We start from the raw sequence: 21,206 nt of genomic DNA on the forward strand, positions 1-21,206 counted from the left end.
AGCATTTAAAAACAAACAGCCTCTAGTTATGTCAAACTAAAAACGAATAAGTATTTACTATCTATCACCTCACATAATTTATTCAATAAATATGTGTTGCCTGTCTGTGCACACTGTAGAATGTGCCAGGATCTTGGAATTCTACAAGCAATTTAAATAAATGATCTTTTTCTAGGGAGCTTACAGAGTCCCCCTTTGCACAATTTCTGTACTGCTCTGATTTTTCACAACATCTCAACTATTCCCATATAGAAAGTTTCCTGTCATGTTGTTCTCTTGTCTCCAGTCTACTTCCTAGTGCCCCTTTTTGAGTAACTCTTTTTTTTTTCTAATTATGAAAGTGGATGGAGTATAGTCAAGAATTGGCAAGAGAAGGATGCTTAAGAATTCATACTCTGGGATGCAATCCAAGTGTGACCTGATTGCTACGTGACTCTTGGAAGTTACTCAGCAATTTTCTCATCTGTATAAAGAACATGATAACCATATCTGACTTTAAGGAGTATGTGATTTAACCCATTTAAGGTACTTATGACATGATCTGCCATATATATGGCCGGTGCTCTATAGGTAGTGTGATATTATTATTAGAGATTATTTTCAAAGTTAAAAAGTAAAAGTTCACCTGTAGTCACTGTTAACATTTTGAATTTTGATTCACACACACACACACACACACACTAACCAATTTTAATAATCTTATAGATTGCCGTCTTTATAAATTATCTCCATTTCAAAAATTCTTATCTGTTTTTCTTCCACTTTCCATTGTGATATTTTTCTCTTTATGATTTATTTGTAGTACTTGATATATTTTTCCTGCAGCTTCTTTATATTTATTTCTAACCCTTTAGATTCTGGATTACTTAATAGGTGACCTAAGAGCATGCTTAGGGCATTAGCAAAGCTGTAGCACCAAAGAAGAAAGAAAGAGAGAGATTTCATTTCAATTGGTAGATCAATATATTTTGCAATCAGTTTGTCTATACTAATTCCCATAGACATAAATTTCATTTCACGGCTTCTTATATTTAAAATCCATGTATTTTATTTGGTGAAGGTCATTATAATTTTTTTCATTGAATTAATTGAATCTTCTCTTTCCCCAATACAAGTGTCTTTGACATGAAGATGGTCAGTACCACCCCAGGGTTATAAATTCATCTTACTTCTCATGACTCCTGCACAGGTTAGGTCAAAGGCAAGAGGTCAGAGTCATTAATCACAAGCAGTGAGTGTAGAAACTTTCCAATAAGTTTCAACCCTGGTTCTACCATGGGAAGTGTCTGTTATCTCTTGTGGTCTGCCTCTAGCAAATACCAAAAGGAGGGACGTTACAGAAAGTAGCTAGCAGTGAAACAACTAGCATCATTGGCATTTCAGTTGTGACATTAACCCTGGCTAGAATAATTGGTTCATTAATTTACATTTGAAAGTCTTATCCTGTTAATGGAGAAAATGCCAAGATTCTAAAAGAAAATAACAGTCGTCCTTTTTTCAAATTTTGCTATTTATGGTCTAAATACGGTTGGGATTTTTTTTTTTGGCATGGAAGTTGAAGTGACCATGTGAGTCAGTAAGTAGCTATAGTGAATCAGCTACAAGAAACAGAAATGGATGAAGACCAAATGTAAATATTTGTGCTGAAGACTCAGAACATGGGTCAAGATATTTGGAGAATAGAACTCATGTGATCTCAGGATAAAGGCTATGAGTGTGTTGGGGGGGCAGATATGAGGCAGAGTATATGATGTGAAATCCTGAACCTTATAGAAAAGCTTTGCTACTTTGTTTATTTATTCTTTTTAGATATACATGACAGTGGGGTGTACTTTGACAGATTATACATACATGGGTAAACTTAATCTAATTAGTATCACATTCTTGTGGTTATACATGATGTGGAGTTTCAGTGGTGACGTATTCATATATGAACATTAAGAAAGTTATGTCCAATTCAATTTACGGTCTTGCTACTTCTTCTCAAAGAGAGGGAAGTCATATGGTGGTGGCTGAAGATCAGAGGTTTGGCTTTCCTATATTACCTTGCTCCTCTATAATCTTCTTTGTGACACAATGAGAGGGCACTACTCTGTACCTAGCTCTCTGCTAGGAGCATTGCATATATTTCTCCCATTTAATTTATGCAACAACCCTTCCATAGTGAGGAAGCTGAGGTCCAGACAGGTAATAATAGCTAATGAGTATCATGGCCAGGGTTTGCATCTAGGACCATTTCCTGGGGGCATTTTCTATAAACGAATATTCAGACACATTTTTAAAGACCTATATTCGATGTTTCTTAAGCCGTAAGTGCCCAGGGCCAGTCTAGGTAGCTAGTTATATTAATTTACTTGGGGAGATGTGTGTTTGTGAGAATACCCTGGGGAATGGGGTGGAAATTGGAACATCTAGAAGAAAAAAAAAAAGGCAATGCTAGAGAAGAAGAGTTTCCAGATTTTAGACTGAAACCAGACTGGTCAGGGATCCAAGACAGGCCAAGGACAGTGGCTCAGGGGAGCTGCTGGGGGTTTTGTTGAATGGAAGTCATTTCTTGGAGTCCCTGGTGGGTCTGACACTTAAATGAGTCTTCTTTGCATAGTAGAAATTAAGTGATACACAATATAATGAATAATATACATGCTATAGGAGTTCTTGGCAAGGGGATGCTCTAAAGGAGTAAAATTATGTAACATTTTCTATTGGATAGAATGTTGCAACTGGACTTAGAGTAGTTGTCAGGGAGAACAACCTCAGCAAAGGAATGCATGAAGGTAAGAATGCACTTCTTTAGGGAACTGTAGAGAAAGTGGCTTTTAAAAAAATTTTACACACACACATTATATTTATTATTTATATTCATTATATTTATATTTATATTTGGGGGATACTAGCGATTGAACTCAGGGGCACTGAACCACTGAGCCACATCCCATCCCTATTTTGTATTATATTTAGAGATAGGGTTTCACTGAATTGCTTAGCACATCGCCATGGCTTAGGCTGGGTTTGAACTTGTGATCCTTGTGTCTCAGCCTCCTGAGCCGCTGGGATTACAGGCTTACACCACCACACCCGGCAATGTTTATATGTATACATTAAACAAGTAGAAGGAAATAAATTTTGAGAAACAGATTGAAGCCAGACAAAGGAGGAATTTAAATGTCAGATGGAGGATTTGGGACTTGATGGTATAGGTAGTAAAGAATTATACTACTCTCTAGAAAATCATGTTCTGTGAAGATTATTCCAGAGGATTTCAATATGGTTCAGAGGACAGAGACTAGTTAGAAGCATGAAAAGCTAAGACTAAAGCTGAATATGGTGACTGACTTCCTACAAGGGACACATATTTTTAGAAGGGGAAGATACTATGTGCTAAGTTCCCTGCCTGTGTTCCTTCCCAGAATGTTTATTCTGTGTAGAGGGAGGAGGAGGTGAAGGTGGGCTGATCCTGGCAGAGTGATCCAGAGTTTTTGTGGACCTGTAGATTATCATCTCAGTCAGGTGAGTGCCCCCTCCCTCCCCCCTCTCTCCTTCAGCTGATGACTCAGTTCTCAAACTTGCTTCCAACTTCTGCAAAATGAAGTAGTGGCTCAAGAAATTAAATAAGGGAAAAAAAAAAAAAGGAATTATATGTGTAATCTAACTTGACCTTAGCCTTGCTGTGAATGGTCTGGTGCTCATTTGCATTTTCCTTCAAAGAAAGACCCAGGTAGCAAGGAGTAGCAAGTTTGTAGTTGTCATTCACAGTTCTTTGTCCAAGGCTCCTTAGAACACAGCAAACCTAGAACTTCACAAAGGACATTTAAGAAAATGACCAAAGCAGAATTTGAATTATTATTCCCAATGAATGATAATAAAAACTTCACAAAGTGTTTTTAGTTTTGGTAAACACTGCACTGTGAAACTTTCCTTTCTTTACAAGTCTACATTTTTGTTCAGTGTACCAGAGAGATGATTACATTTTTATTAAACCAAACTTCATTCAATAGTGCTCTGTACTGGAGAGATTATAATCTATGAAGAAGAAGAAAAAAACCCACCTCATTGCATAGTTAAAGGAGAGGAGGCCACAAAGGGCCCCTTGGGCCATTAAAAGTGTGGAAAGAAATGACCAGTAAAATTGTGCTTTCACTGTATAACTCTTTCCATTTATCATGTAAGAATTTATCAACAATTTCATCCCAGGGGAAAGGCTGATGAATCTCTTACATTCATGAGCTAACATCTGGGCTAAGAACAGATGACATCAGCAATCCAGAAGACTTAGCAGGCAGGATCCCACAAAGGAAGACTCAGAAAAAATATTTCCATGGATCAGGACAGCACTTACTATAAATCAAGTCTTGGCTACGATCTCTTAGCCTGGGCTTCCTGCTGAACTTTTGGAAATTAGCCTATATTGAAATTAACACTCCTCCTGCAGTGAAGCAATACATGCTTCTCTCAGGCAGGAAAGAGATCTTTTTCAGTAGTGAGATTCTTGCAAATATGAACCATTTTCAAGTGATGATGGTTTGACTAACAATTTTTTGACTTGATGATGTGAAAGCAATACACTTTCAGTAGAAATCATACTTTGAATTTTGAATTTGGATCTTTCATCCATCTTGGAACATCTGTACCATGAAGCTCTTTCTTTATTCCTTCCTGTGGGACTGAGCATTTTAGAAAGCATGCATGATGTCTTGGCCCTTAGAGGCAACTGCTGGGGGCTCAGAATCTATTTCTACAACATGGAAGCGCTATTTTATTGTTAGATCAAAATATGCAAATTTCTCTAGCAGACTCTCCAAAATGAATATAGATGTGCTCCTGTTGTCAGAAAATTCCATTATTCTGCACTATAAAATATATTCTTCAATTTAAAAATGATTGCCCACATCTCTCCTTCTCAAAACTGACAAGCACATTCCTAACTCTCTGTCTTTCAGTTCTGTTGCTTCTTGGTTCTCTGACTAGGTTGGTCTCTTCTGTCATGCACCTTCACAACACTGTCCATTTGCTTTCTCATGCTCCTGACCTTTGCAATAGATGCCCTCTGTCTAGCCTGCTAGATGATAAGCAGTGTGGGATACAGACAGTGTCTGTCTTGTCCCTCCATACTCAACATCCGGCACAACGTCTGGCACCTATTGGGCTGTCCATAAATGCTTATGGAATATTGCTAAATAAATGTTTTCTTTTTAATTAATGGTTATCTTTAGTGCTTTTTTTAAGAGAGAGAGAGAGAGAGAGAGAGGATTTTTTAAATATTTATTTTTAGTTTTTAGTGGACACAACATCTTTGTCTGTATGTGGTGCTGAGGATCAAACTGGGCCGCACGCATGCCAGGCGAGCGCGCTACCGCTTGAGCCACATTCCCAGCCCTAGTGCTTTTAAATTATAGTCAACTTTACCAAAAATTGATGTGTACACAAGTATTGCAGAGCAGTTCAATAATAACCTTATCTGTCATTTACATAGCACAGGGCAGTTTACAGGACCCTATTTTATCAATTATTTTATTTGATCTTCACAATCACATTGTGGGGTAAGTAGTGGCCATTGCTATCCCTATTTTAGGCAGAAGAAACTGAAATTTGATGTCCAGCCAGCTTTCCTCCATAGTAGGTAACTGAGCAAAGACTCACTTGTAGGGCCCATGCTATTCCATGTCACCACACTGCCTGTGGCTTGTAAGCCCCTTGATCAGGGTTTTCCTCATTTGCTCCAAGAAACCTGATTATACACTTTTAATTCAATTCATCTGCAATTGTGGGCAATATTCTTTCCTCCTAATCAGCTCCACCAAACGACTGGGACAAAAAGCTCAAACCAGAGTCATAGAGACCATCTATCCTAGAATTCCACTCTGCTAAATGTACTTTTTCCACCTGCCCCACCCCTACCCTCAGATGTATTTTACCCCAGACCCTTTTCTGACCTTCCACCAGTGCCTGGCATACCAGCATAGAAAGGGCCTTCAACACACTCTGTGTTGAGGGTTCACACCAGCTCTCCATCACACAGGGAGCCGGTGGTGACCCTGAAGGAGTGTAAGCAAAATGAGACCTCATTTATAATAACTGTGGGCCATCAGGAGGTGTTGGTAGCTGCATATCCTTTGATTACTGTCAGTGTTGTCTAAACTCATCCTGTCACCTGTCTGTGTGACGTTGCTGTGTGCCAAAGCAGGTGTTACTGAAGTACAATGTCTCATTGTTCCATTTTGGTTCCACTTCAGTGAATAAGCAAGAGAGTCAGGAAGTGAGAGAAAAGCTTCTCCAGGCTCTTTTACTTGACACTTTGGGTCCCAGCATGAGGAGCTGCTGGGACGTCATGGTCTTTGGGTATTTGAGTCATTCTCACACCCACCTGACGACACTGCCTTGTGTGTTCATTGTGGAGTTGCACAAGATTGACCCGGCCAGGAATGTTTGACTGACTGCCCCTTTCTGTCTCTACTGAAAGTTCTCCAGATGTACTCCTCACTCTCCATAATGGTCTTCATAACCTGTAGCTTCTAAATCACCAAAATACAGTAGAATAACCTGTAGCTTCTAAATCACCAAAATACAGTAGAATCCTACAACAATGTAGGGTTTATGTATCACCTGTCTTGTTGCTGTTGCTGCATGTTCTTATTATGCAAAATTATCTGTATGTAATATGCTGTGTTTGCCAGGGGGCTTATATTGCCTATTTAATTGAGAAAGACTTAGATTAGTCTGTAATTTGCTAGTAATGTCAAGCATAGATTAAACTAGATAAAAAACAATGTTTAATAATCATTAATGTATTGATTACATTTATGTATTGCACAAACTTATAATTAGAACTCAGTTAAATGAAACCCACTCTCACAGGGTTCCATTCAGTACTCATTAACAAAGAATAATTAAATAAAATTACTTAGAATAATTGGATATGGAAAGCCAAGTTCGAAGGGGACCAACTTAAACACCATTTAGGCTACCTTTTAAAGACCGGTTAGTACTTTCCATAGTGAAAAAATTAATTAGTGATTTTATAAATGCAGCACATCAGTCGCCTTAGTTTTAACCTTTCCTTTCTTCTTCCCCATTCTAGGAAACTAGTATACAAACCAATACTCGTCCACATAAAGTATTTTGTTAGGGGCATACAGGAAAATTCCCTGATAATGAACCTCCATTTCTTATGTGTTCACAGTAATAAAAGACTAGTGGCCTTAGTGCCCATGCCCAGTGACCCTCCGTTCAACACCCGAAGAGCCTACACCAGCGAGGATGAAGCCTGGAAGTCGTACCTGGAGAACCCCCTGACAGCGGCCACCAAGGCGATGATGAGCATCAATGGGGACGAGGACAGTGCTGCCGCCCTAGGCCTGCTCTATGATTACTACAAGGTGGGTTTTGCCCTCTTGCTTTCCCACTCTTCCTGCCTCCAGGGCTCCTCTGCTGATGGGAGGAACAGGCCAGTGGACTTCTGTGGAATTCAGCCTCTTCCGTTCTCTTTGCCTCTTTGCGAACTCACCTGTGAAGCCCAACCTCACACCCACCAGAGGAAGTTTCCATTTGTTTCTCATGTCCTTTGTGCACATTCATAGATATTATGAAATATATTTCTTAATATCATATCACTCATACTTCCTTACTGGCATGTTTACTTTGTGGTTATGATTTTTGGTGAATAAAGTATATTAATTGTGTGGCTGTACCAAGATTTAGCTATTGCTCAGTTCTCTGGTCACTAGGTTGCCTCTAGAGTTTTCAGTTTTATAGGGAATATTTTAGGGGATGACTTGCAGAAATTTCAATCCTTACTGCCTCCATTTGTTTCAACAGGCACTAAACTTCTATTTTGAAAAATCCTGAAAATGAAATAAATACAACCTTAGAAAAAATACTTGCTTTATAGCACTTCCAAAATAGAACATTTCAGGAAACCCCACAAGAAGAAACAGTCTGTCTTGAGGGATTATACCTGATATGACCTACTCTCTTAGCAATGTTGAAATGTGAATAAAATAAACAAGTGTTTGCTGAAGGATGGGGATACTTTGCCTGGATTTGACTGTGAACATCTTTGTTTTATGCTGGGAATTGGCACAAAGGTGAGCTGGCTGTGTTGCTCTTATCTGGGGATGAAAGCCCTCTCTCTGCATCATGGGACTAACATCCTTGGACAATATCATCAGGAAGAGCAATTTCCCTTTTAGTGATCATCAGTCTCTGCTTCCTGTTGTCTTATCTGAGATGAAGAGCAAGGGTGAGTGACAGCTGTGAGGGATGGACAGGTCAGCCAACCAGGGTTTTTAAAATGAGGATATTATGAACTCTAATGAACATGTCTTTGTTGTTGGGGAATGCTGGAGAACTCTATGAAGTGCTTTTCATGGGTACCCTTGCTGGTCTAGGCAGACATCCCCCTTTATCCAGTCCAGCAGAGTTGGCAGATGTTGTGGCCTTCTATGAAAGTGTGAAACTCCCAACGGGACTCCTGACATGGTGAGAAGGGCCTTAACATTAGGAAAAAGTGGATTCCAGATGCAAGGATGCTTTACATTTCATTTCCTGACAATAAAGGAATAACTTAAACATGAAAAAAAAGAAGCCTGAGAACCCAAATGGTTTCATGGTAGACTTTTCTTGCTTCTTTCCTGTTTGTGGTTGTTTCTTATTCTTTATCTTTTCTGACTAAAGATCTCATCTGAAAAGTACAAGGATAAATTCTAAATGTTTTGGAGTGAAAATTTTCAAAATCCTTTTGGGGATCATTCTGAAGCTCAGATCATCAAATCTGCTTTATGCCCTAGATCATTTGTTGAGGTTCAGCTTTTTTTTTTTTTTTTTTTGGTTTCATCCTTAGAAAGTTGTTTTCCCTAATGAGAGAAAAAATAATCAAATCTTGACAGTTTTATTTAATTTTTAAAATCCATTGACAATCATTAAAGTGATTCTGATTTAATCATTCAGATAATTACATTTTTCTAACTTTTGTAATGTTAGTATTTCAGTTAATAGCTTTACTATTTAGAAGAAATATATTGTTCTTATTTTATTTTGTCATTGTGAAATGAACATAGTTTTAGATGTCTATATTTGATGACAATTCTTTTTAATCAGTGAAAAAAAAAGTCTTGCTTAAAATGTATTTTATTTCCCATAGGGTCAGAGAATAGTCTAGTATTAGTAAATATTGATAATCAAGTATTATTAAATGTAGTACTTAGATTACCTCTCCTCTGACACATTTGCTGAGATTCAAAGGAAAGTTTAAATATTGTTTTCTGTCAATATTGTGTGACGTAGGATATGGAATACATAAACCTCAAATTGTAGCCAAGTCTACAGCTCTTTGTACCGAATTAATATTTTCCAAGATCTGTTAGGGTTCTGGCTCCTTTCATTTCACAGAAGACTTGCTTTCTTTTTGCTTGAAACATTTTAGTGCCTGTGAAAAGAATTATTGGACTTGTTTCCAATGATCATTTTTGAGGCTTTGTCTGTTCTCTGGGATGCCTACAGTGTATGTATACTGGGTTTAGAGTTATAAAGTTAAATAGCCTGGGATGATAGGCCTTCTCCTATGGCAAAGCGACATGTTAATGAAATAGGAGTGATTTCTCACTTTTTAAAAAATATAAACTGGGAAGTTAAATTAATGTTAACAATTACTGTCACATTATCATTTAAATTTTATCAACTTTTTATACCTCTTTTGAAGTTTGAAGGCTGAGGCAGGAGGATTGCAAGTTCAAAGCCAGCCTTAGCAACTTAACAAGGCCTTAAATAACTCAGCGAGACCCTGACTCTAAGTATAATATAAAAAAAGGGCTGGGAACATGACTCAGTGGTTAAGCACCACTGGGTTCAATTCCCAATACCAAAAAAAGAAAAAGACAAAAAGAAATAGTGCTCCCTGTCCTTGGAAATTGGCAAAGGCATGTCTTTGTATAATACTTTATAGCTCTCAAGTTTTGTTCACCTACATTTTTAACTGTCACCACAGGATCATTGCAGTGAAGCCCATCAGATTTTACATTTTATAGTTAGACAACTAAGTGGAATTTACCCACGGTCACAGGACAGTCCTGGGTTTCCTAATATCCATTTCATTACAATGCCCACTATCTTAAAAATGCTTTTATTTGAGCCTATTTGTAAATAGTTCAAAATTTTAAAATATACATTTGAAGCTTGCTATGTTGTGTACTAATTAAGTGGTATTTATTTTTAAAAAAACTTATTGAATCTCTTATAATTTAGGGACTCAATTCCAGTGCAGTTCTCACTGCAGTTCAAGCTACTTACCAAGAGCAGCTCCAAAATCAAGTGGAAACTTTCTAGAATTTCAGGCTTGACAGAAAAACATAACAGATTTAATTAGTTAGATATTTTTAAAAAGGAGTTGAATTTATGTCTTAGTCTGTTTTCTGTTGCTATAACTGAACACTACAGACTAGATAATTTATGGAGAGTTAAGGTTTATTTAACTCATAATTCTGGAGGGTGTGAAGTTCAAGGACATGAAACTGGCATTTGGTGAGGGAGTTCTTACTGCATAATAACATGGTAAAGGATATCACATAGCATGACAGATTATGTATTCTAGCTCAGGTCTCTCTTAGTCTTTTCATAAAGTCACAAATGTCACTATTGAGGCCCCATCCTCATAATCTACTCTGATCCTGATTACTTCCCAAATGCTCCACCTCCAAATCTCATTACCATGAATTTAGAGTTTAAGTTTCCAATAGGTGAACTTTTGGGGGATGGGTTCATACTGTAGCAACTTACTCTTACTTTAATTTTCCTTGAGAGTTTGTTATAATCTGCCCGGTCAGTAGGTTCCTGTCTGTTCTGTTGACCTGGTAGTGCTGGAAGTAGTTTGTTGGTTTGTTTATCCAACAAATATTCACAATTTAGCTACGATCTTCTAACAGTAGTGATAGATATTATGAGGGTGGATTGGATATCCACCTCAGAGAAGCCACAGAGTCACAGGCCAGGATAAACCACCTATAAATCTGTAACTCATGCATGGAGTAAGTGCTGTGTTTAGGAGCAGTAAATTGACTGACAATTTTCCAGAGGGAGCAATGCCGGCTCTGCTAAAGAATAGAGGAGGTTGTCAGGTAGACAGATGAGGAGAGAACCTGTCAGATAAAGGGAACAGGAGACAGAAAACATGGGCTATAAAATGCCAAATTGAACTCAGTGGAATCCAAGTAATGGTGCAGCTGAACAGGGGAGGGAACTGAGGTCAATCGAGAAGGTGGCAGCTCTGTTTTGAAGAGCCTTGCCAGGGCAGGCTGGAGGGCAAGGGCAGGCCAGGGTTGGGTGCATGGTATTGCTTTTTGCAAAATAAATGAATGAATGATAAATATTTATAAGCTGTTGAGAATTATTTTTAAAAAATCAGCTTTTCTACTTTTCTTTTTTTCCAGCCTCCTTGAGGAATGATTGACAAATAGAATATATATATATATATATTTAAGGCCAACAACTTGATGTTTTGGTATATCAGCTTTTCATTTAAGTTTGTGCAAATCCATTATGGACAATGAAGGAAAGCTTACAGAAGAAAATGAAAAGTTTATAATCCTTGTATTATAACATTTGACTTAAATTTCCTCCAATTCCAAAGGATTTTGAACCTAGGTGTCATAGATGGGAGAGATTATCTACATATATTATAGTAGCAGCAGCAGCAGAGTGGTAGATTGAGGGGAGAGAGTTCAAAAAGCAGTCCATTGCAATAGATGAAAAATACTGAGCTAAGGGATGAGTATGGGGGAGGGGAGTTCCCTGGATCAGCATTTGTGAGCCTTTTCCCTAAATCACCCATTCAAACAGGCACTACAGAGAGACAAAGCAATATACTCAAGAAATTATTAAGTATTCATTTGAATAAAAACTGGCAACTGATTGTGTGTGTGTGAGACAGTTGTTAGGGGGAGTTCAGAGCTCAGAGCAAGATGCCTAAGATGAGTGTGGGGTGAACAAGAGTTTGAGGAGCTTTGTAGGAAGTCCAGGTGAGATATAGTAAATGTGGATCTAGTGCTCAAGAGAGGGGACAGAGTTCAGAGGTCTCAGTTTCTCTGAAGACAGTCTGCAAAGTACAAGGTGACCATGGTTCAGAGAGGCCTGGATTGCAGCAAAGCCAAATAATCAGCAAACAGTAATCATCTCTATAGCTTTTGTTCAACACTATATATGAGCCCAGCTGTCTGCCCATACTAGTGGCTCTGGGCAACAATAACATTCCCTTCCATGCATCTTTGGAGTGAGTTTGGAATCCCTATTTTTTTTTTTTCTATTTCTTCGGTTCTGCCTTCCCTAGGCCATTGGAATTGATGAATTCATTCTTGCAGTAAGTATTCTGAGAGGCCCTATTACATCCTAGGCACTTAGGACATAATTGCACAGGATAGGCACTCATGGAGATTGTGGTCTTATCATGGATACAGAAATTCAAATGGGACTTGAGGTCTAGTCAGGACTATAAACCTGGAAAAGGTGTGGAGATGGGGAGTGCATTGTGTTCCAGGCTGAGCCAACTTTGTGTGAGGTCTCTGTTTTGAGAAGGAGCTTTGCATGGCCATAGACACCCTATGGCTCAAGTGTGATAGGTAGCAACTGGGCTGCTCCTGCTGAGATGAGAAGCTTTTTGGAGGTTATGTTCCTGAGAGTATGACAGAGTTTTAAGTAGCAGCATGAGAAAATCAGGCTTGCATTTTTATGAAGACCACTTGGATGCAGAAAGGATTTGTGGGAATTGAGTGAAGAAGAGGAGGGATGATTCAGGAGATGGTTGCAGCCCAGGCAAGAGGCACTGGGGGCTGAGTCCAGAGGGTGGATTTTAGACACAGGGTATTTCATGCCCCCTGGTTGGTGGGGAATGATTCAAAGTCAGGGAGAATGTATCTATGCCATAGCACAGAACCTATGGAAGGGACCGTAATGAAGTAAAACATCTGTCCTGGTGCAAAGCCCTTCCTCACCTGGCTTTCACTCATCTCTGAAGCCACCTCTCTCCCTTGTACATTTCTTGCTCTGGCAATGACTTCCTTATTCTCTTATATCCTGGAGTTTTATAGAAGCAGTTCCCATAGCTAGAAAGCCTTCTCCATCTACCCAATAAATTCTCTCCCAATCTCAGTGATGCCGGAAGCTATGTCCTCTAGGTTTCCAGAGCACCCTGCACATAGCTCAGTTTTACATCAAATCTCTGGGGACTGGACTTTTAAAAAACACTATTAGGGAACACTATGTATGTGTAGAGAAGCCAGGTGCCTCCTGGTGGGGATGAGCTATGTGATAAACCAGGACACAGCCGCAGGAAATCTGGGGAGACAGGGTCTTCTCCTTAAATACTGTTTTCTCCCTACCACCTTCAAAGTACACATTCTGGTAAAATATGCATGACTTAAAATTTAGTCATTATTAAGTGCACAGTTCAGTGGCACTAAGTAAGTTATGTGAACATCTCTACCATTCATCTCCAGGACTTTCTCATCTTCCCAAGGTGAAACTCTGTACCCATCCACCACTAACTCCTCATTCTCCCCAACCCAACCCCTAGGGATTTCTATTCTGACTTCTGTCCCCTTGACCTATTCTAGGTGCCTCATATAAATGGAATCATACAACGTTTTTCCTTTTGTGTCTTAGTTTATTAGCATAATATCTTCAAGTTTCATCCATAGTATAGCATAATTGCCGTAATTATAGCAGAATTTCATTCCTTATTAAGTCCAAATAATATTCCTATATATGATACACCACATTTTGTTTACCCATTCATCTGTTGATATATACTTGGGTTGTCTCCTTTGGGTTATCATGAATAGAGTTGCAATGAACATTGATGTACTAGGTATTGAGGACTAGATCTGTCCTCTTCAATTCCTGACAGGAACCATGTTTTATTCATGCCGTTTCTATCTAATATTTAACAATGCCTGGTATGTTGTAGACTCCCAAAATTGACATAAAGGACTTACAATTGATTTATTTTAACAAATACCTATAAAGCACCAGACATTCTAAATGCTTTCAAAAATTTACCTAATTTAATTTTACTAAAAGCCTACGAAGTACAGGATGATCATTAAGCTCAGTTTACAGAGATGAGGAAAGCTGAGTTTAGTCAGAGTCAAACCCAGGCAATCAGGCTTTAGGTTTTTTTTTAATTTTTTTTTTAAATTTTTAGTTCTTGGCGGACCCAACATCTTTGTTTGTTTTTTTTTTTTTGTATGTGGTGCTGAGGCTCGAACCCAGGCCGCACGCATGCCAGGCAGGCGCACTACCGCTTGAGCCACATCCCCAACTCAGGCTTTAGGTTTTGACCCTTGGTGACCCTGCTGTCACCTCCCTAGTCCAGCTACCTGGGCTTGCATACATATCTGGGCCATAGGAATTACTCAAGGTGTCCAGTGGAAGAATGTTTCTCGTCAATGTGTTTATATCTTAATATGTAAGGCTGCATTTGGATGCAAAGGAGATCGGTTAAAAGAAAATCTGAAGATGTATTGAAAATCCAAAGACAAACAGGTAAATAACAAATAAATCCCAACCTACTTACTCATGTGTTTGGAAATGATGGCCGAGCAGAGGATCCATGATACAGCAGGGAGATGATGGTTGGAGAACTTAGGGGTGTCCTCCTAAGCACCTTTTCAGTAACACTTCAGGTAACACGTTGGCATTAGGGTTAAGATGATAATGAAAGTGCATTGGAAAAAGAAATTGTGGAGTCAAGTTCCCAAGCTGTGTAGGGAGGGTGGTAATGGGTGGTCCAAGTATATTAGTTGCTTGTTCCCCCACTGGCTGAGAGTGTGGTCCCCTCCTCAATCCCCCTGCTCTTGCTGGCACCTGATGTCCCTTATCAGAGGGAAGGGATAGTCTTGCTCCTTAACAAGATGCTTTCTGTAACTCCATGATGCTTCTGTCTGCTCAAAGGCACCCATGTCCTGACTCAACCCATACAAGTTGCTCCTCTCCAAAGTGGGGAGGGCATGAAGATATCAGGGACAGGGACAAGGTCATCAAAATCATGTCTGTTGTGACCTTATGTTTATCACCACCCCCTTTTATTCTGGGTCCACTGTCATTGTCACTCAAGCTACTCACTCTTTAACATCTCCTGACAGTAACAGATTTGCCATTTCTTCCCAGAGAATGTTCCATTGTGATTTCTTTGTTTACACTGATGTCTGGTTCTGCACACAGTCACTGTTGCCTACATGTCAGTCTGATTGATTGATCATGTTTCCAGGTTCCTCGAGACAAGAGGTTGCTGTCTGTCAACAAAGCAAGTGACAATCAAGAAGACCAGGATAAAAGGTATGATGGGTGTAAAGGAATCTACCAGACCCTCAGAATATCTCCTTTTCTACATTTTTCTTGAAAAAAGTAGTATTCAACTAATGAAATTTTGTTCTTGAGAGGCGATGTGTTCAAAACGCTTTGCCCTCCTCTGTCTGTTGGAGTTTGGACCCAAACTGAATCTCTCACTAGGGAGAGAAAATTCCATTGTTTTGATTATGCATCCAGAAGGTCATCAGCAAGCTTTTCAGATGAGGAGCCTGCCAAGGAGGCTTAGAAGCCTGAGAATAGGCTGGCAAGGGAGCCAACTGCTGGGGTAAACATTTCTGACTAGTACCATGGCTCCACCAATGCGCCAGGCCTGGAGGGAGTGAGACACGGAAATATTGAGGATCCCTCTTCCTAAGGGAGGTGGTAGGGCTCCTTCTTAGCTGAGGGAGGCAGCTGGTGGAGGGCCAGGATCTGTGTGAGTGCTCTTTAGGTACAAGGGTGGGAAAGCCATTAGGAGATCATTATGTCACCCCCTGTGCACACACACCTTTCTACCCCTTTGAATTAAGAACCAGTAACAACCAGGACACAGATAAATTGATATTTAAAAGGGGAAAAATGCCACCAATTTTATGTATAATGAAACCAATTGGAGAATGTGACTTGAAATCTGTAGCCCATAAATCTTCAGTTTTGACTTAGGTGACTCAAGGTAGAACGTCATACCACTATGGTACAGCAGGGTGCTGTCTTTTGGTTCAGAATGATCCAAACAAAAGGAGGGGACCACCCTTCAGCTACTTCCCTTCAAGTCACCAACTTTTTCTCTGCAGTGGGATGGAGAGAAATCACAGGGGTTTTCTCTAGAAGTTTCTTTCACATGGAAGTATGAAGCCAGGAGAAATAAAATCTCTAGCCAGTGTCTATGTCAGAAACATACCTGTCCTGGATAGAAACTGCTATGACATTATGATCTTTGTTTTTTTTTTTTTTTTCCTACTAGCAGAGGTCACTCTGCTCCCTAGCAACCCTGGGCTCTGCAGCCCCTGTATATAACCCACCCCGGCAGATCACACTGTCTGTGCCTCATTCACTGTTCCACTAGGGACTTTCTGAAACTATCCTGAGGTCTCAGGACCTCACTCTTCAGGTATTGTGACATTTCCTCCATACAGCCAGTTTTATTGAGCTAATGGCTTGTGCTGTCTGCTAAGCCTAGGCCAATAATCACAATGGAGTCAGGGCACAATGAGCCTAGGCTGTGTGCTCTGTCTGCATGATACATCAGAGGCAAGAGAAGCCATTTTTATTAAGGCATATTTTAGAGCAACATTTCAGAGTGACAACACTTGTTGTATTTCAGCAATTATTTTTGTGATTTCCATGAAGCACCTTAAAAAAAAAAAAAAAACCTGGCTAGGAGGTAGAGTAAACCACCTTGTATAGAATAATTATGACTTAGCAGACTTCTCATTGAATCTAATTTGGAAGGATATCATTTTGATCTGCTATGTGTTCATGAATTAAGGTGCCATGTGCTAACATGATATCATTACAACTGTTTGTATACAGAAGTTACTACTTGGGGAAAATAACAGACTCTCAATGACACAATCCAATTTTTTTATAAAGTGTATTCAGCGCACCATTCTTTGTATGGCAATTTTTTCTTACAATATAGTTCAATTCTAAGTTCTATTGCAGGTAGGCCAGTATCCCACAATAATTCTTCTTTTGTTCTAATTTCCCATTTCTTGGATGTCTTTCTAAAATTCTCTGGCATCAGCTTCTAAAGTTAATTTCATGACAGAAGCACAGTCACATATCATAGTGTGGTGTCTGAGTCGATTATTTCCTGGTGATATGGTAATAACAATTCAGCTAGATTTATACAACTCTATAGTTTGCTGATTTATGTGTTAATAAGAACACCAGAGGATATTTGGACTTGTGCTCTTTGTTTAAAATTCATGTTTTACATGAAATAAAGAACTGAAAAATCTGGCCTGAAATAGACTATAGACAAGCTTGAATATTCTGGCAAAGTCAAAAAATGTGCCTGTGTGAAGTCCAGAGTGGAAAGTGGGTAATTGCCTTGGCAACCAATCAGGGTAGACAAACCCATCATTACTCAATCTGCAGGACCTTATCCACAAGAATTGGTTTTTTTTTTTTTTTCTCCACCAGAGGGGTTTGGTAAATTCTAGGTTCCAATTTAACTAGTAAAGGAATGACCAGGGGCCCTTACTGTGTTCATGATGTTGAGGCCCACTCAGGGTGGTCTTGTTATGGCAATACTTTTTTCTGTTTTTTTTTTTTTTTAACACTGATTTTATCATGAGGTTTCTTTTTTAAAGGAACAACCATTAACATTCCATGCAATGTTCTAAACAACGGGGCTTAGGAGGTGCTGATGTAAATGGGTGGTCTGGCTTTTGGCATCATCCTCCTAACTGGATTCAGATGAAACATAATTTCTAAATCTTCACTGTGTCTTATATGCGATTCACTCCATTGATCCTACCATGAAAACGGGTTAATGCTGAAAGCCAGAATGTCTGTATGAGTTCCTAGAATTATTATTATTGTTTCTACAGAACTGTGACAGACTCAGAGATGTTTAGCTATTTTTCTTTTGGCTTTGTTCATGGGGAACCTTTCTTTCTTCAAACTTCGCTGTGAAGTTTTATCTGAAAATTCAAAGCTAAAAACAACCATGTCTTGCTTGATAGGTGAGCTCAGAGGCTATTGGACTTCTCATGATAGAAAGGAGCCAAGAGAGCCCAATTTTTGGAAGACAAAATTTTATTCAAATATTTCACTCCATAAGAGATGCTAAACAGCCCCAGAAAGTACATGCTATATAAAAAATAAGCAAATTTAAAAAAATCCAGAACATCCCAGATTATCTAAGACAAGGTTTCATGGAAAATGTCTATTTATCTCCATAATATGGAGAACAGTCATAAATGAATAAAAGTGCCCCCTCTTCCAATTTTACGGAGCAGAGGGATCTTGCTAGTAAAATCAGTTTTCTATCAATAATTATCTTCCATTTATATGTTCCTCTTTGCTTCTGCTCTTTCCTGGAATTCTTTAGTCTAAATGAAAGTATTTCATTCTAACCTGCCAAGAATTAATTTTCTAAACCCACTCCTTTCTCTCTACCAGCCAAGAGGTCAGAGATCTTGTTATCCATAAGCCCAGTTACGGCTTCTTTTTTTTTTTTCTTTTTTGTACCAGGGATTGAACTCAGGAGCACTTGACCATTGAGCCATATCCCCAGCCCTATTTTGTATTTTATTTAGAGACAGAGTCTCACTTAGCACCTTACTTTTGCCGAGGCTGGCTTTGAACTCACAATCCTCCTGTCTCAGCCTCTGAAGCCACTTGGATTACAGGTGTGCCCACCACTTCCTGCCCAGTCATAGCACTTCCTTAAGATCCAAAAGTACCTCAGTGCTAACAATGTCTATCTATGTACTCAAGCTATTTCTCAATCTGGGAAAGATACTTTAATGTTAAATTCTTATTTCTTATTTCCTTTAAGAAATTTAACCCACAGAATGGTGAAAAATATCCCTCCTTCCACTCTTCAAATTACCATGCTTATCCTGTTGTGTTTCTCTCTTTCTCTTAAAAACTTTTGAGAGTTTGCAACCACATACAGAAGTGCAGAGGACAGTACAACGTCCTCCTCAAATGCTCATTACATCTTCCAATTCATACTGATAAATTTTCATCACACCGCCTTGGTATCCACAATTTCCCTCTTACTCTTTCTTCCTTCATTTTAATCCTGACCCCACCGTCTTTTTACTTCTAACCTCTTCTGATTTGGACCTCTAAAAACAATATTTTATTACATAAACACAAAATCATTATCACAAGCAACTATGTTAATGCTACTTTCTTAAGTTCCTAGTCCATAGTCAATTTCCTCAAAAAGTCCCCCTGCCTCTCCTACTATCTCTTCAATTTGTTCAAGTCAGGGTCCAAACATGATCCACTCATCATCCACTCATCATACTTGATTATTAGGGTTTTAAAATAATTTTTGATTTAAAACTGTCCTCCTTCCTCTTTTATTGTTGTTGTTGTTGGGTTTTTTTGTTTTTGCTTTTGTTTGTTTGTTTGTTTTTTGTGCCTTTGACTTGTTGACAAATTTACGTCCGTCAGGTGTGCTACATTCTGGTTTGTTTCTTTTTGTTTTTTAAATATTTCTTCTAGTTCCTGTATTCCCAAGAGCTGAAAGTTAGGTCTAAAGGCATGATCAGATTTAGAGTCAACTCTTTTTTTTTTTTTTTTTTTGGAACAGTAATGCTCTATGGTGGCACTGAGTAGTTGACATTGGGAGATATCAGGGACATGCATGGCTTATTGTCCTGCTTCTGGTGATGCAAAGATCCTTTGCATTCTGTTGTGAGGTTCCCTGTCAACCTTCCCCCTAATGACTGCCTGCATCCGGTATTTTCTTGTGAGTGGCAAAGTGGTGACTTTTCTAATTGTATGACATTGCGGGGTCGGGTCTGTACACACAGAAACTGTCTTGGCGCCAGTGAAGCCCAGAGTAATTTGAGCGGAGGAGAAAACCGCGTGCAGGTCCTAAAGACAGTTCCCGTGAACCTTTCCCTAAATCAAGAGCACCTGGAGCATTCAAAGCGGGAACAGTACAGCGTCAACCTCACCGAGAGCCCCGCCATCATCCCGGTGTCAGGGATCACCGTGGTCAAAGCTGAAGATTTCACGCCTGTGTTCATGACCCAACCTGGGCACTACACCCGGGGAGACGGGGAGGAGCAGCGCGTGGTTATCTTTGAACAGACTCAGTACGACCTGCCCTCCATCGCCAGCCACAGCACCTATCTCAAGGACGACCAGCGCAGTACCCCGGACAGCACCTACAGCGAGGGCTTCAAAGATGGCACCACGGAGGTGAGCCAGGGCCCAAGCTCCACTGTGCTCTCTCTTCTCTTTTTAAGTGGATTAAATGAATGGAAATGTGAGTTTAGGTGTTCTGGAATTTTCTCTAGGTGAGTGGATGTGAGTAGAACATTGCTATTTTTTCTCGACTCTTAAATGACAGATCCTTTTAGCTTTAGTCTTAAGATAAAATATTTTTGAGGCATTAAGAAATATTCTTTCCAAGCGTAGTGGTGCACATTTGTAATCCCTGTGGCTCCAGAGGTTGAGGCAGGAAGATCATGAGTTCAAAGCCAGCCTCAGCAACTTAGCAAGGCCCTGTGCAACTCAGTGAGACCCTGTCTCTAAATAAAATANTATTTAGAGAGAGATCTCACTGAGTTGCTTAGGGCCTGGTTAAGTCACTGAGGCTGGATTTGAACACACGTGTGATCTTCCTGCCTCAACCTCCTAAACCACAGGGATTACAGGCGTGTACCACCATGCCCAGCTTCATGTGTATCTTTTAATGTGGACAGAGGCCTGTCATGAGCAAATACCTAGGGCTGGAATTTCTGGGCCATTTGGTAAATGCACATTTAAGTTTACAAGGGACTCTCACACAGTGCTTCAAAGTGATGGTACCGTTTTCATTCCCATTGGCAATGTATGAGGATGCCTGTCTTCCACACTCTTTCTAAAACTTGGTATGTCACTCTTTCAGACTTTAGCTATTTTAGTGATATAACATGGTATCTCATTTTGATTTGAGTCTGCATTCTCTGATTTCTGTTGAGCTGTTTCATATACTTATTTGGCCCTCCCTGTGTCTTCTTTTGTGAAGTATTTGTTCAAATTCTTTGCCCAATTTTCAAATTGGCTTATTTATGTTTCTTTCATTAGGTCGTAAGAGTTCTTTAAGTAGTGTGAATATAAGCTCTTTATCATCTTGTTTGGTATCTTGTACCTTTTAGTTTCCTAAATGTCTTTCAAGGAGCAACAGTATTAAATCT

At 39.3% G+C, this 21,206-nt stretch overlaps 1 protein-coding gene across 4 annotated transcripts in view; it reads left to right on the forward strand.

The window, feature by feature from the left end:
* Positions 1-21,206, forward strand: part of Grhl2 (grainyhead like transcription factor 2) — a 144,730-nt gene that overhangs the window by 33,648 nt on the left and 89,876 nt on the right. For all 4 annotated transcript variants that reach the window (XM_015486346.2, XM_048801931.1, XM_048801932.1 and 1 more), the window contains exons 2-4: positions 7,178-7,373; positions 15,251-15,318; positions 19,833-20,226. In XM_015486346.2, coding sequence (XP_015341832.1) covers positions 7,206-7,373; positions 15,251-15,318; positions 19,833-20,226 — 630 coding nt within the window. In that variant the 5' untranslated portion in view covers positions 7,178-7,205. The remainder of the gene's footprint in view (positions 1-7,177; positions 7,374-15,250; positions 15,319-19,832; positions 20,227-21,206) is intronic.

Source organism: Marmota marmota, unplaced genomic scaffold (assembly GCF_001458135.2).
Source record: "Marmota marmota marmota unplaced genomic scaffold, marMar, whole genome shotgun sequence".
In the NCBI taxonomy this organism is placed as follows: Eukaryota; Metazoa; Chordata; class Mammalia; order Rodentia; family Sciuridae; genus Marmota; species Marmota marmota.